The 17,896-nt window shown below is 31.5% G+C and overlaps 1 protein-coding gene across 1 annotated transcript; it reads left to right on the top strand.

Moving 5' to 3' along the window:
• The first annotated feature begins 1,784 nt into the window (after window positions 1-1,784).
• Window positions 1,785-10,776, top strand: LOC132947330 (uncharacterized). The gene is made up of 8 exons (XM_061017592.1): window positions 1,785-1,944; window positions 2,003-2,221; window positions 4,016-4,111; window positions 4,282-4,416; window positions 4,499-4,599; window positions 6,099-6,225; window positions 6,284-6,416; window positions 10,182-10,776. The coding sequence occupies exons 2-8, from the start codon at window positions 2,030-2,032 to the stop codon at window positions 10,268-10,270; spliced, it is 873 nt and encodes a 290-aa protein (XP_060873575.1). The 5' UTR covers window positions 1,785-1,944; window positions 2,003-2,029; the 3' UTR covers window positions 10,271-10,776.
• The last annotated feature ends 7,120 nt before the right edge of the window (window positions 10,777-17,896 follow it).

Raw genomic sequence — 17,896 nt, 5'->3', positions numbered from 1 at the left:
GGTATATCAGACCAATTTAGACGAGATAGACCGAACAATTTTGAGAAAATAAGCATTTATACAAAGAAATCACGAAAACATTTAATTATAATATGACCATAAAATTTGCAAATTTATTCAAAATAAGATATAGTGTTTGAATTATAAATAAATCAACACACATCTCGGCTGAATCGATTTTTTTATACGGTGTAGCAAAAAAAGACATGCAAATTAATTTTATTCATAAAATGTATTAATATATAGCTTAAAACTATAACACAATCAAAAACTGTAAGATAACTATGCAACAAATCTTAAAATATTCATAGAAGTATACTAATATAGTTCACAGAAGTTAAGCGAAAAAAGATAGAGGCTTTATTCGGAACAAAACGAACAAAAGGCTTTGATTTTTTTATTCGTTATGGTGCTGATTATTCTTCCTAAAGTCCTCGGTGATGACGCATGTGCTAAACTTTTAAGGGCGGTTTTAAGGGGTGAAAATTGCTTTAAAACCGATTTTTTACGAATATCTCATCAAATATCAACTGTACTGCTAAAATACCTACCTATATTATACTAAATTAAATACGAGTAAGTTATCTATAAAAAAAGTATTCTAAACAGTTAAGCCTCCAATGAATGCCTAGTTTCTAAAAACAATTAAAGCGAGGCATTTTAAGAATTTAATTACTTTCATAAAATATATAAAAAAATTTAATTTAGATTTAATTTCTGTTATATAGGTTATTACCTATATCATATTTGTCACTTATTATGTACATATCTACTTTATTTATTTTTATTATTGGCCTCACGTTATTAGATTTTGTACCACCCAGTCTTGTAAAAGATACTTTTAAAATTGTATTTAAATACAGATACAAATACATCCATTCAGAAAGTATTTAAAATACATTTCAAATACTTTTTTTTATTTTACTTTTCCACAACATACTTTTCCACTAGTTAGTTTGCTAAATTAATTTTGTAATTACTAATTTAAAATTGTCATGATACATTCACCTAGGTATTACTAGAACTTTTTGTACCACTTTCAATTGTATACCTACTGAAAAATGAAAATAAATAAAACTTGTTATATTATAGAAATTCTTTAATAATAGGTACCTAATTGAACAGTTCTTAATGAAATATAAATTATGTGGATATACAGAGCTAGGGGACAGGAGTTCTCAACAATTATGAAAGAAAAATATTTTTATTATTTATAAATAAAATAGTATAATAATTTAAAAAAAAAAAAAGTGACGACCGACGAATAATTTGTTTGAATTTTCAAATACAAATACGTCCAAGACAGTATTTAAATACATTTACTCAAATACTTTACAAGACTGGTACCACCCAATTAGATGCTCTCTTATATTATATGTGTCTATTCTAATTAAGTCTTCTTATACATTTTATTTTTAATTATCATTTGTCACTATGCTTATAGTTATATTTTACATTTATTACTTTTAAAAATTTGCTCTCCTAGCACGATCTTTGCTTTTTGGGGGTGCTGCAATAAAGTTATTATTATTATAAGTAAGGAGGCGAGTATGCTGGGCGAATCACCCTGTGTATGTGCATAATATGATATTTCATCACTATTCTTCCCAATAATACGTATTCCGATTTTCAAACGGTGTTGGTAGTCGGTAGATTAGCTTTTTATAGGGTTTACCAAGTGGAAACTAGCTTATAATTCAATTATCCGGATCAGCGAATCGGGAAAAGAGGTTTAGGTAATAACTGAGAAAACGTAGAACACCAGATACGAGTTTCACGCCGGGGAGAAAAATCGTCACTATATAGCATTCAACCGAGCTCAACTCCGTAAACTGTCATCGGAGAGCATTATTATATGATATAGCGAACAATTATTTATATTCATCAATACAAAAAAACTATAATATCAATCAATTAACGCACCTTATTCACATTTACGTCATCGTAACGTTCGCCGAGTTATTATTTTTTATGTAATATATTATAGGTACTATTTTTTTAGATACTTCCGGAGTGAATTTTTTTTAAAATGTGCGTGCCGTCGACGGAACGCGCAGTGGATCCCAAGTGTTCTTCCGGTAGCGCGTACAGAAGAGTGATAAAAAAGTCTAAAAAGTCGTGGATTTTGAGTGTGGCGGTCTTACTTATTGTATCCGCAGCATTGCAAAATCATGCCGTCAACCAATGCGTTCGCGCAGTCTTGAAACTAACAGCGATGCAGGTAATTTAGACTTATTAAATATCCAAGTCGATAATAGTTTATATGAATTATCCCGTGTAGGCACATAGGTATTTTTACCTGGTAATTTTTAGCATTTTTTTTTTATTTGAGTTCTGCTTGGATTATTTTTCGAATTAATCATCGCATTGAGTTTAATATCACGACACAAAATAATGAAATCTAACCGTATTGGTTAGTAATATTTAATTTCTCAATAGTTAGGTTTTAGTAAAGGAAATATTCTAATATAACAATATTCGTTAAAAAAAAAAAAAGAGACAATTTATACGGATACCAACTATAGGTAACTATAGGTCCTGGAAAACTGTATTTTAATTAAAACTACTTATTTTTATTTAAATAACTTAAGACTACAAGTTGAATTAAATACCCATATTGAAACATTTGAAACATATGAACAATTTGTAAAATAATTGTAATTTTCCGTAAAAATTCCTGATCTTGATAATACTAATATTCCAAAGAATTTCCGGGAATGTACGCATCACTGAGTTACTCCAGTACCAACACTGCTCTTTTATATAGTTTAAATTATTTAAAGTTTAAAAAAAAAAAATCAACAATTAGGTATCCAAATTTAATTAATTTATTATTTGTATAAATTATTTAATTTATACTTACCTTTGCTTTTTCCTTATATAAAACCATATTTTTAGGTATACTTATTTAAATATGTACTTAAGTACCTATTGAATTATTGAAATAACCTTTTTTTTTAAAGTTGCTTTTTGCTATATGATATGGGAATTTCAACTTTGTCTCCACTTAATTAAAAAAATATTCAATTATTTTATAAATATATTTGTACATAAAAATTAAAAACCAACTTACCTATGGACAAACTCCGGTACTAAAGACCTAAGTAAAAAACATTTTGAATACTTATATAACAAGTATTTAATATTTATATATTACGAATGAGGCATAACCATCTAAAGATATCTGTAGATTTTAGATGAGAAGTTCTGATTCATAATCAAAGTACAGCCAAAACTATGATCATTTTGTGTATTAATGGGGCATAGACGATTTGAAAAAGTTAATAATTGTTATTGATTTATCAATATAAATAATTTGTAAAAATGATCCAAGTATAATAAATACTACATCTAGTATTAGATATAGTTGTATTTTTATAAAACCATTTTTAAAGAGTGTTATTCGTAGTATTTTAATAACTCAAAAACTACATATTCATTAGAATTTTTAAGAAAATCATTCGCTATAGATAATTTGCATTAAAAAGGAGGGTTTTCTTTCGAAAAATAGAAGTTTTTATCGCCACAGGTTCCTACAACTAATATCAAAATTATCAGAAATGGAAAATATGGTCTTTAAGCAGGTAAAACTGTAAATCATACTTAAAAATTCTAAAAATCAGAATTTGAATAAATGTATTATTAAAGAGAAAAATAGTGGTGATCATGCTTAAAAATTCACCCTGTAGATACAAGTCACAAGTGTACCGTAACTACTACCGGTACGATTATACAAATGAGGTACTTAGAAATGCTTGAGATATCTACATTCAGACCCGTCGTTAGATACATTCCGCCCTAAAGCGAACATTTAAATGCAACTCGTCTTTGCCGACATAATTTATTCAATTTTGCCTAATTCGATTTCATTAAAACTAAAGCCCCAAAGCGACGCATAGTCTCTATAGTGCCTACCAAACAATTGCTTTTAATTTGTGTATTATACAAATTTTGTTTGCACATATTTAAAACGAATAGTATTATTATGTATGGTAATGTTTTTAAACTTTTTCAGTTAATAGATTTGAGCAATTTCAAAAATTTACTTCACGATTCGTGTTTAATTTATAATAAAATACCAGAACGCAAGCTTACTGAATCGGATTGTTACGTAAGTAATAAGTATATATATATATATATATATATATATATATACACACAAAGTTCCAAGTACCTATATCGGTACCACTTACATAATACATATCCTACACATATATGCACATTATACGACTATAATAGCTTGTATGCAAATCAAGTGTATGTTTATGTTAATCTATTTAGTCATGCGAGAGCATCGATCGAGTGGACGTTGTCCTCAGACCAGAGGACATTTTGGAATCGTACGCGGATCTCAATTGGCCGGTTGCGTACCAAAGTGATGTTAAAACCACCGTCACCGTTGAAGATCTAGCGCTTGTAGGTACCTGTTATCATCGAGGTTTGCAAACTCCTATGATATTATAACTTATATAAGTATTGTTTTTTGTTCGTTATTAAGGTTCTTTTAAACGGAGACCTCTTACCTTGCGATTATGAATCCAACATGAAAATCGATCCCCTTCGAGCAATCGAAATGAAGTATGGATGGTTTATGCATTGGTTAGTAATTAATAATTATTAGTATAGTTAGAGTTAATAATTTAGTATACCTACCTGGGCTACCCGAAAAGGCCCGTATCCACGCAAGACCAAATCTTCAGACGGGGCAAACAAAAATTTAGGTGTGGCAATAAAATGCACACCTATACTCAACCATAACATACCTTTACATACATATACATTTAACAATTGTTTAAGGTCCAGGGAGGCAATGCCCATCGCCAACTTGTCCCGGCTACCGGCCTGCTTGTGCAGTTGTGCTAACTATACATTATATACCAACAAATCTTGTAAAGTTTGAATATTATAACGAAAAAAATGTAATAAAAAAACAAATAATAAAATACGATTTGGCTACATAAATAATAATAATAATTTGGCATGCAGTTGGGTTCTGACTTCCAAATTATTTTAGGTACCTATTATACTGTCGAGTCCCCCGGTTTCAGATTCTAAGAGGAAACAAATTATTGATTCTATAATGATGTGAATTTTTTTCAATTTTTAAAAACTATGTACAAGATAAGTGATCAAATAGTGCTTCGATTTTGAATTTGATTACATTTCTGATGGGAAAATGAATATATACCTAGTTGCATTCGAGAGACGAGAAGTCGAAATCGAAAATTTCCAGTAGTTTTCAAAATCGTCCCAAATAATTGGGTAAATATTATTTACCGGTAAACTGACTCCGAAAAACTTTAACGTGTAATTTTCAAATATCTAAGATACTATACTTACATAAGGATAAGTCTCTACATTCTGGAAAAACCAACTAATGATTACCCATCGATTGTTTAATTAATGTTTTCATCTAAACATATATAATTTTATTGATATACTCAAAGACATTCAAGTAGATACATTTTGCATACATGAAAATATGTAGCAAAGTGGTTATTAAAAAGATAAATATGACAGTAGAAAAAGACATTTTTTTTTTGAAACAAAAAATGGTGAATATGAAAATAAAATTATTTCAAGGACTTGAATTCGATAGAAACATTTCATATACATTTTTACCATGTACATTGTACAATATAATAAAAATTAAAAATAGTAATAAAAATAATATTATTAATAATTATACCTATACGGATATACCTATATAATATGTACTCAATTATGATTTTTTATATAAATATGACAACATTGTAAATTAAAATAATTTTTAAAAAACGTTTGAGAAAAAAAACAAATTTTTAACCTCGCCTGTTAACTTAGCATGGCCTAAGCCTGTACATGTGATATGGAAAATGTGCATTTAAGGGGACACAGTTCACTATAAATCTCTTCAAACCTAGCACTCAGTTCACCTTAAATCTTTTCAGTTTACTTCAGTTTACCACAAAAATAGTGTTTTGAACTCTGTTTACCAACTCCCGTGCGCCAGTAGATATTTAGGTATTTAGGTGCCAACTTAAATAATTAATCTGAAACTTAATCTTACGCGCCGAACAATTTTACACCTCGAGTATTTTTTCAATATTGTTTTCAAGGCGAAATTGTGATGACATCCAAGGAAAACTAATGCGTGCTTTATACAGACCAGATTCGTTTTTGAGCATTTCTCCCGAAACGTGGACAATCATGTCGTCCAAGTATAAGACTGTTCACTATAAAAAAGTATATTGTTCAACAGTCAACACGCTCTTCAAATAAAATACATAATAATTATGTTTAGATCAACACGTACTACGACGGCAGAGTGGCGGTATCGCAGATAAGTGGAACGTTTATGTACCGGTTGGTGCCCAAAAACCCTTGCGTGGAAATATGCAATCCTTTGGACGGACTTTTAGAAACTCGTCATACCCGTGAGTACATCGATTTATTCCTATATAATATATTACAGTGGCGTCATTTAGGTTTTTGAGAGGAGCAGGTGCAACATTTTCAACCGACCCATAATACAACTGAAAATAAAAACCACTCGCGGCTAACAATAATTACATTACAATAATATTGCATTTTTATCTCAACACAAATAGCCTTCTTACATAATTCTATACTTACGATATTTTTTTTTCCATACTTACGATAGTTAGTATCATAGGTTATACTATCATAGGCATAACTAACCCATTTTTTTTTGAGAGACAACATTGACTAAATAAATAATACACATGTATGTAGAGGGATACCTAAATTTATTATCTATTAGTTACTTTATGTGAAGGCTCAAAACTAGCCCATGCCCGGCACGACAGAGCCCCGCTAATGACAAGGAGGGGCAAACGCCCACACTGCCCTCCCCCAAATGACGCCACTGATATATTATGCAGACGTAGGTACCTATCATATGCATCCAGGGCCGTATTTAGAAATTTTGTGCCCCCTGGTAAAAAAATCGGCTACTTATCTTGCCGTAGGCATACGCTCTACAGCTCGATTACTATACGATAGTATTAATTGATGCACATACACAAAGGATAGACAGTTTGTAGAGGACTCTGAGGCTATGAAAATTGTAAAAAATTTATGTGGGACTACTCCCTGATATACTTCCAAAGTAGGTACCTATTATAATATACTATTGTATAATAGTAGAATTTTATATATTTTCAAATATTATTGAAACGTGGTGGAATCACTGGAACGGTCAATGAAATCGATAAAAGGGACACATTTAACAAATTTTTAAGGGACATAGCACAGCTATTTAAATTTTTTTTTTTTTGTAATTATTAATTATATTTTAAAAGAACAAAATTAAAAACCGTATACATTTCTAAGTGATAAACTGATAAATAACGAGACGACGACGACAGTGCCGTTGATAATAAAATAATTGTTAATATACCTAATACTAAATACACTTAATACTTCGAGTATTATTTAATTCGTTATTAAAACCACTTTTACATCCTCTTTGAATATTATAATATCATTTAAATAACATTGCTGTAGAGTGGCAAAAACAGTAGAGCGCATAGTCGCAATGTTTCCAGCAAGATAGTAAAAAAATGCATAGCTCTCATTTTCAAAACATTTTTTTTTTTTATATCGTATATTACAGTATTGGTCAAACTATTTTTTCACCAGGAACCACAAAAATGCATTTTTATTTTTCTCTTCCACGACCGAATGAGTGAAAAAAGGAAATTTAAATTAGGTATAACATTTAAAACATAAATATTTTTGAAAGTCAGATAGTAAATAATGGCGATCTGTATAGTTTGGCCACGCCTGTCATAGTATTATATTGTTTCTGATGATAACAATATGAAAAATCCAATAAAACTGTACACGAACCTTTGCTGAAAATTATGGGAACATGAGGGGTGTTCGGAAGAAAGTTTATTGAGCTAGTATTTTGAACTATACCAATTAAATTTCATATGTTGTATAGATGATATGCACTGAAAACCAACAAAATTACCTAGAAATGAACAAAAAAAAAATGCTAAATAAAAGTTTAAAGTTTCTGGTGTATAAAAACGGATTTTGTACTTGAAAAGCATTGCCTGGAACTTCCTAAAAATAATGCATTTCGCATTAAAACCCGGTCCTATAATTATGATAAACTAAATAAACTTACCTAATAACAAATAATGATCTTCCAAAAAAAAATGAAACACATACTCAATAATACAATATAAAGATAACAATTATACCTTTCATATTATTATGTAGGTACAGCGACAATAAAATAGCAGACTATTATGCGTTAAATTAAAATTGTTTGGTTACCAGCTTGATTATACCGTTTTCACTTGGATTGTATTTGATTAATTAACATTTTTTTTTCTATAAATGTCAATAAAAAATTATTTATCTGGTCAAAAATTTTAAAAATGTAATACGTAAGTTTTTATTATAGGTAAAATATTAATGATACATAGGCATAATGGTTATTTTCTATAAGCATTTAAAGTTCAAATTTTGTCAAAACAACAGTTAATTTGTAGTTCAAAACTTATAAAATATTAAATGTGTTTAAGCCTAGACTAGAAAATTTAATACAAGGTGTTTGTTTCATATAAGTAGTTCTTACTTTTACCGAAAAATTACAGGTAATTTTAAGAAAATTGGTATGAAAATACAATGTTTTTTCAAAAATAAATTCATTCTGGTAAGGCATATATGAAATTTACATCTTGCTTACTATATAGTTGATAGTTAAAACTTGATAAATATTTTGTTTTGAAAGTAATAATAATACGGGTAATGGGGGGGGGGGGGGTCTTTAGCCCGTAGCCCCCCTCTGCTTACGCCACTGCTACCACTCGATTACTATGCGATAGTATTAATTGATGCACATACACAAAGGATAGACGGTTTGTAGAGGACTCTGTGGCTATGAAAATTGTAAAAAAATGTATGTGGGACAACTCCCTGGGGCGGTCTGCGTTTGAACGAATTACCTTTTTTCGCTCATAATAAAAGTAATGTGTTTGGGCGAGTTTCTTATAATGTGTTTGAGCGAGCAATATAAAAGATAAAAATCTAAAGATGGTACCAATTCCGAACTTGGTGTTTGGCTTAAATATTTTTTTGGATTACTATATTTACCACCCAACGAAGTAGGCGATGGTTTTATTGAACTTATGTCAATTGCTCCAAAAACTCAAAATAGCATTGAATTTACAGATTATATACTTGATACATATATTACAGAGGATACTATTTTTCCTCCTTATTTATGGGCAAGGAAACCTGAAAATGATCCAAACACAACAAATGGAGCCGAATCATTTCATGCACATTATAATTCTCAATTTTATTCATCGCATACAAATGTATATAAAGTAATTAATGTGTTACAACAAATTCAAGTAGAAACTAACACAAAATGTAATGCTAAAAATAAAAATATTTACAATATTCGACGAAAAGTCATATTAGAAAAACAAGAATATTTAAAAACGAGCTGGGATAAGTATATGTCAGGTGAAATTAAGATTTTAGATTATATACAACGTATGGGCGTAAAATTCCCAGGAAAAAAAATTTAAAAAAACAAATATATTTTTTTTTAAATTTTATAACTATTTTTATAATTTTTAAACTTAATATTATTATTATATATTTACATAATATTTTTACTTCAGACAGTCCCAAGTCTGTCAAAATGAAAGGGGAAATTGATTGATAAAATACAGCATCCCAATATACTAAAAAAAAGGTCGCCCAAACACATTACAATGTTTTAAAATCACTCGCCCAACCACATTATGCTAAATTGCCCAAACACTTTGCAATTTTTAAAAATTCGTCCAAACGCATTACGCTCAACTCCCTGATATACTTCCAAAGTAGGTACCTATTACCTATTAGGTAACAATTATTACAGTAGTGAGCTGCATGAATAATATTACAATTTTAAACTAAAATATAGGTATTAATATCACTGTTATTTATTCAGATCAATGTTTTCTTTACAAACAAAATTTCATTTTTGATCATTTTAATTTTTCCAACCACAAAGTGTGCGACCACGGTAAATTGCCCATTGGTGCCCCCCCCCCCGCTTACAACCGGCCCTGTATGTATATGCATATAATATTGTTATAATCTATATATATCTTATTATATCTATAATGGCTAATCAGTGATAAATTGTTTTATTTGTTGTGCAGTGGTTTTCAACAATTTCATTTGGGATTTTCAGTATCTGCCATTGAATAATTCCACCAACAGCATAGCTATTATCTATTACTTAGATTAAAAGTCAAATAGGTACACCGTACACCAAATCTATTTATATATGGCGAAAAAGGCTTAGCATATTCCGATTCTTATTTATATATTACGCGCTTGCATATAGGTGTTACCTATACCTAGGTAATAATATTATTATATTATAATTATTATGAGTTATTTACAAAAAATAATATACATTGATTTTATTTAAATGATTATAATATTTATTTTTTATTTTTATTAGAAATAAACAATCTATACCAGCGGTTCTTAACCTGTGGTCCTCGGCCCCCTGGGGGTCCGCGATACTCATGTCGGGGGTCCGCGGCAGCCTTAACACATAACATACGTCAATTAGTGACACGAATGCATTATTACAATATTGTTGGATTATTATTATTTTTTTTTTCATATATTATATATAATATAATATGTAGATTCTACACCAAATAATTGTGTTATTAATATTTATTAAGTAAAATCAGTTTTTCTTGTTCATACTAAATGTATATGCGTACAGCGCTGTAGTCTCGGAAGTCTTATATTTACTGCCACTAAGTGCAGCTGATCGATCGTGGTCAACCATAGTTTTATACATATTACATTTTCATAAAAAAAACTATATGTAATACAATAATCATAAATGTGTATGGTTTTGTTATGTCTACTTGTGTAATTTGTTATATAAAATAATGATTATAATTTTGGTTATGATAACATGAGATGTTTTGTAAAAAAAAAAGGTATTTGGAAAAAAATTTGGTAAGGGAGTCCGCGATCTACAAAAGGTTAAGAACCGCTGATCTATACAATTTATGTACAATAAGCTTATATGATAAGAGAAAAACAGGACGTGAAAATTTGATTAAGAAGCCGCCCACTGGCAAAACTTAACATGAATTATTTATATATAGGTATATATATTTATATTTATTTTATTAATTTTTATTTATTTAATTTAATTTAATTTTTTTTTAATTGTATATATGTGTAGTATATTTTAAATTGGCTACTATTCAAACTCAAAAGTTTTCTTCCTCGCCCGTTCTTTCTCCTAATTAAATCTTACTTAACCGATCGACATTTCCAAGTACACCATCGCTCTGCATATTCAGAAATAACCAAAATCAATGTTGGCGTCCCACAAGGGGACATCCTTTCACCAACATTATTTAATATCTATGTCGCTGATCAACTCACCATGCCTCAAACCATAATAGCTGATTATGATGACGATACAGTCATTTTGTCAATTAGTGGAAATCCGGTAACCGCCTCATCAAACCTACAACATCACCTCAACCTTATGTCTAACTGGTACGATAAATGGCGAATCAAAATAAACCAAAATAAACCAAGTCACACTACATTTACCCTCAAGGAGGGCGTATGTCCAACTGTCACATTAAACAACATCCCAATCCCCCCACATCGGACACAATAAAATACCTGGGACTCAGTCTTGACAAACGACTAACATGGAAAAATCACATACGAACCAAAAGACTGACTCTCAACGCTCGTATGCGCATCCTCAGTCCTCTGATATCGAGAAATAATTAAACCAATCTAAAGGTAAAACTTCTAATTTACAAAACCCTCCTTAAACCTGTCTGGACTTATGGCATTCAGCTCTGGGGCTCGGCAAAACATTCCAATACCAATAAAATCCAAGTATTCCAAAACCTAGCTCTTCGTCGACTCTCCAATGCGCCACCGTACGTCTCAAACTTAACATCACAATATAATGATCTTCACACGAAAACCACCGACGAAGAAGCTCAATCCTTTTACTTGCGCTTCGCCGCAGTCGACTTCTATCCCATCATAATCCTGTTATTAAAAACCTCTCCCCCCCTAACCCTCCCAGGAAATCCGAGGCGAAGGTTAAAAAGGAAATGGTGTCGTGACCTCCTGATTACAATATGTTTGTAAAGTACGTATAGTGGGTATACCCGTAACTACTGTGACATGACTCGAGACTTTTCGCGACAAACGTACAAAACATAGTATTGAATAAGATATAGTAAAGTGTATATATAGGCACTCACAAATTTGTACAAACGGCTGGTTTCGTTTGTTATTATAATATTATCACTTCGCCAGACATGTCGTCGAGTCTCGTTGGTTTGAAATGAGAATCTCAATATCTTTTCGGCGGACCAAAGACGAAGCGGACTATGATTGGCGCGACAGCCGCGGCGGAAACCGTTACTCTTGACATACAAGCGCATCAACATACGTGTCAGTAGCAGTCAATTGGTTCGCACACGACGACGTTTCAGACGGACTACATACACACCGAATTATCGCCAGACGGCGACGGGGCACCGAGAGAATCGAACTGGGGCGGCATGATCGTGCTACCCCAAGGTATATACGCACCACAACGGTGCATCGTGTAGCATAGTATTGCCCCGGTGTACCTCTGTTTGACGCGGTGTGCCTACCTGTTGGGACGCCCGCAATGTCGACGTGGTTGTGGTAGTGCACCACGCAACGCATAACCTGGTTCGTCATAGTCATGCACCCCGGTATATACGAATGGCGTACACGGTTGCCTCGCACTTACCATAGTTACCAAACGATACCGCATAGTTGAATATATTCAACTTTTGACCGTGTGTGGTTACATTTATGATCGGAAAAGTGATAGCTAACAACAAATGAATAATTTTAAGTTCAGAAGTTGAATATATTCAGCTATGGTATCGTGTGATTATTTACACGACTCGGTGTAGTGTGAACCCGACTCGATAGTGGATAGCGATCAGATACCGGTCGGTAACCGAATTATCGCCTAGCGGCTACGGTACTGATCGACCCGCACGTTGTGGCGGAAAAACCGTGGTACCGAGGTATACGCCAAGCCGGCAGTGCACCGCGAAGCGTATCCCGGTTACCTCTGTTCGACACAGTGTACCTATTGGTGCCCGCATGGTTAACCTGGTGTTACACCGCGCAACGTACGACCTGGTTTGCCATAATATAGTCGTGTACCCGGCTTACAATGATGTACACGGTGCCTCGAACTTAAGGGCGGTTCACACTACACCGTGTCGTGTAAAATAATCACGGCTACCACAGTACCAAACGATACCGCATAGTTGAATATATTCAACTTTTGACCGTGTGTGGTTACATTTATGATCGGAAAAGTGATAACTAAAAACAAATGAATAATTTTAAGTTCAGAAGTTGAATATATTCAGCTATGGTATCGTGTGATTATTTACACGACACGGTGTAGTGTGAACCCGGCTCGATAGTGGATAGCGATCAGATACCGGTCGGTAACCGAATTATCGCCTAGCGGCGACGGTACTGATCGACCCGCACGTTGTGGCGGCAAAACCGTGGTACCGAGGTATACGCCAAGCCGGCAGTGCACCGCGAAGCGTATCCCGGTTACCTCTGTTCGACACGGTGTACCTATTGGCGCCCGTATGGTTAACCTGGTCAAAAATGTCAAAAAATTAAAAGTATTCATGTATTTAAAATCGTTAGCTTGACCAGCCTTGGTAATAGGCATATATATATATTATATAGGTAAGGTACATAGGTAATGATAATAACTCGGGCCGCAACTAACCTATACCTAAAATATTATCGGGCCGGAATTCACCGGTCTCCAACACCGGAAACGACAAGTCGGGCCGCAACTCACCCACAGCCATATTATCAGGTAGGCAATCTACCTGCGGTAGATCGCGGACCCCGTGCTGTTTGTACGTAAGTGTATGATATTTAACTCTAAAGTATCAAAATCGTACAAAGTTTGTCATTTTTACTTAATTCCACCTTCGGAGGATTAATATGATCAATTAATACAAAAGTCCCAACGCAACCGTACTAAAATCCGATGAATAAAAAAAAAAAAACAAATTTAACACTTTTTGAACTAGCCAGATATAACTAAAAATAAAATGGAAACTGAAAATGTCCGTAAACAGCTCAAAATAAGTCAAAATATTTGGAAAATGTTATGGTGTTTAGAAAATACTAATATAAGCATTCAGTCAAAATTTAATGTACCTACGGCCATTTGTTTTAGAGTTGCACCAAAAAACCAAAATCGATTTTCTCGAAAACGGTCTTTGCGTAAAAAATTCCCGTTTTTCCTTTGTTTTTCACGTCGCTTTTGAAAACTACTGGGAAAATTTTACTTTTGACCCCCCATAGTACCAACTAGATTCACTTTACTATCAGAAAAGTTACTGTTAAAGAAAATTCAAGCACTTTTACTGTCTTAAAAGGTGATGACAGACACACAAAAAAAAAAAAACACACATCATTGTAAAATCAATACATTCATCGCTTCCCTCAGAATCTAAAAAAAAAATTGGAAGTGACTCTGCCGAACAGTAGGTTACAAGTGGGTGACTGTTATGGATAGTGTTAAATTTGAATTCAATGATATAATATCATAGTATACGAAAAACGATTTTAAGTGGAGACGATTTGTCAGCCTAGGATATTGTATACTATATTTATATTGATATTATTAAATATTATTAATACCGTAGCCGGTTAAGTTGAATTATTATTATTTGTTTATTACCGTATTTGTATATGATAATATATTTTAGACGTTTCAATTACCCACGAATAATATTTTTAAAATAGGCATATGTATATATTACAAGTAACAACGAATTAAGAACGATATTGCAAAAAATAATTGCCGGGAATCATTAGTTTTTAACTGAAAACGACAGGGAAGTCTGAACTTGGCGGTTAGTCCTTATTTTTAAGTTATATGTATTATAACTAATTGAAATTTTTGGTATTTTCATATGTACCCGGTGTACTACACTGCGCTTGCTCGAACAATTAAAATCCAAAACATCCCTCGACTTGTTATGTAAAACCACCATGGGTGGGTGTCAGAATTATTTTGCATCATCAATTTTAAAACGTTGATTTACCTAGATTAAAAAAAAAATTAATTTGTAATACTTAAGCTCGGTAAACTTTAAGCGTTGTACAGGTGCGTAAAACACCGAAAATCGTGAACTTCGTAAGGCTATACCATAAACACCAATGATTTGCAGGTAGTCGAGTTTTGGACAAGTACCTACATAGGTAACTTATAATAATTCATATTGTAAATTAATTAGGTACCAAAAAAATATAACTTTTCAAACACTTTGTCTATTGGCACTGGCGGGAGAATGTATTAGAATGTCTATAAACTTGCGGACCAGTTTGTATAGTTAAATTTGGCATGCGAACTATAATTGAAATAGAAAACCAGAATAGGTGCATTGCCGATCACAAAGATTTCTGTAAAAGAACATACGATTTATAAATATACCGTATAGGTATACTGAGTACTTATATAATAATATATAAATTCTTTGGATTTATCATAATAGTAAATAATATATTTTATGATATCTATGGCAATCGTCAATTGTCGAAATTCGTCGGCGACGGTTAACAGTTCTAATAATTTCAGCAAATACTATTGTATTATAAGTTGTAACACAAACTCGCAAATTTCGTTTGATTAGGTTATTTTCATCAAATATTTCGATACTTTCAAGTTTCAGCTCATCGGAGTGAGATGATTAGATAAAGATGGATGAAGAAAGCTGTTTCTTCGGCGATGGCGGCACTCTAGCTACGTTTCACCGGAAGAGTAGATGTTTACGAGTAAGTTTGTTTTCATATTATTACCTACTATTTAACATTTACTTTTTAGACTTAAATTATATATTTATTGCCACGGACAATCTGTTAACTAGGTGACGTAGAAGCATTTATAAGTTTAATCCCAATAGCCCAATGTATAAAATACGCGAGACCGTCTTCGTTTCACCACGCCAAGTTTAATACGCACCTTTTTGCATGTTATACTATACGCCGGGTATCACCTTAGGTTTACGCGAAGTATTTAAAAAAATATAATGTTATTAATCTTTATATTTTATATTTTTATATACATAAATACATTATACACCTCATATATTTTATTAGCAAACTTACACCTTTTTTAGTGTAGTTTATACCCTAGATGGGCTATAGATGTAGGTATTAAATGTCTTGCAATTATATATTTTACTATAATTATTAATTTCATTATAATATAATATAACAATACACTCTAAATTAAATTAGTTGTTATCAAGAAAGACAGTCTTAAAACAAACTCTTTTCTGGACGTTACAATTATGTAACATGTATAGCTCATACAATTATGAATTTATAGTTAATGGAAATTGCGGATGTTTATGCTTCATAGATATTTTTTTAGTTAATAATCGTGCAAATAATTTGATTAAACAATAAGGTACTTACCTACTCATCACTAGTATCAATTTTATTATATTACGTGTAAATTCACCAACACAAGGTGCAGACTGCGTTAAAAAATGAAAAACATAAAATAAAATATAAAAGTAGAAGTTATAGTTTCTGATCGACTTACCAATATGTTATAAACCTACATGTAATAAAATAATTATTCATATCAAATAATCCTAACAATTTAATGCAAGGATTCTCATAAATTGATCTTACAGCAGCCTTAAAACACCCAAAATACATTTGTACATCATTTACAAAACTTTAGTTCCCTATTATGGTGTAGGTATTAATACAAAACAATAAATTGCTATTTGAAAACACAATTTCGTATACCTATTATTATTTACTAAATACCTACAATTAAATTAAACTAAAAATAAACATATGATTACATACTGAGTGCCTATAATATAATATTATATATGAAAATTGAATCTTTATTACGAATACTTATCGTTTACACAGACCACAAAAAAAAAAATAACTAAAAATATTTAAAAAAAAAAAACACACACCATTGTAAAAATATGTTGTACAATTTTATATTGTCATAAAATACAATGTGCTCTTATAAAAATATTCTTGTGCTTCTGATATCTATTCACCACCTTAATCAATAATTAAATAAATTGATAAACGAAAATAATAATTTAAATAATACCTATATCATATTATTATAATTCAAATTCAAAATTATAAACTATTTTGGTTTATTATCATATCATATTTCAATGAACAAATTCGTCCTTAACACAGAACTCTTTGATATAAAAAGTTGCATTATATTATATCCGTGGATTCGTCATATTGACGTACCTAGTATAATATCTATCATTTATTTATTTAATCTATGGCAAATCTCAGAGTCGTTACAGAAGACACAGTCGATTAAAAATTCTAAAATTTCAATAATCAAAGAAGATATGAGCAAAAAACTTACTGCGTTTCGCATAATTTTATTTTTCATAAATCACAATATTCTAAGTTCTGGCTGTATTCTGGAGCGTGTTACTCATGGGCGTCGCAGTTCACACACGTCACGGATTCTGCCGAAGTAGTCGATAATTAAAGTAAGTTTGTTTTTATATTCTTTTTGGGGCTTAAATTTACTTTTAAGACTTTAAACAAATATTTAATGTCACGATAAATGTGCTATCCAAGTGTTGTAGGCGCATATTTTAGTTCCGGACTAGAAATGTATAAAATACGCGAGATATAAACGCCGTCGTCGTTTTTCCAGTCCCTGTTAGTAGAATAATTATAATTAATAGGTGCATACCTATACAGGGTACTTAATATAAATATATAATTATTTTGGTTTAATTTATAGAAATATATG

This window comes from Metopolophium dirhodum, chromosome 6, assembly GCF_019925205.1.
Source record: "Metopolophium dirhodum isolate CAU chromosome 6, ASM1992520v1, whole genome shotgun sequence".
Taxonomy (NCBI): Eukaryota; Metazoa; Arthropoda; class Insecta; order Hemiptera; family Aphididae; genus Metopolophium; species Metopolophium dirhodum.
The sequence above is the reverse complement of the archived record's forward strand: the minus strand, read 5'-3'. Positions and strand labels throughout refer to the sequence as shown.

Excerpts from the sequence above, each read along its gene's own strand:
- LOC132947330 (XM_061017592.1), top strand. The coding sequence starts at position 2,030 with ATGTGCGTGCCGTCGACGGAACGCGCAGTGGATCCCAAGTGTTCTTCC. Across the intron at positions 2,222-4,015 it reads TGAAACTAACAGCGATGCAG|TTAATAGATTTGAGCAATTT; the intron begins GTAATTTAGACT and ends AAACTTTTTCAG. Across the intron at positions 4,600-6,098 it reads TATGGATGGTTTATGCATTG|GCGAAATTGTGATGACATCC; the intron begins GTTAGTAATTAA and ends ATTGTTTTCAAG.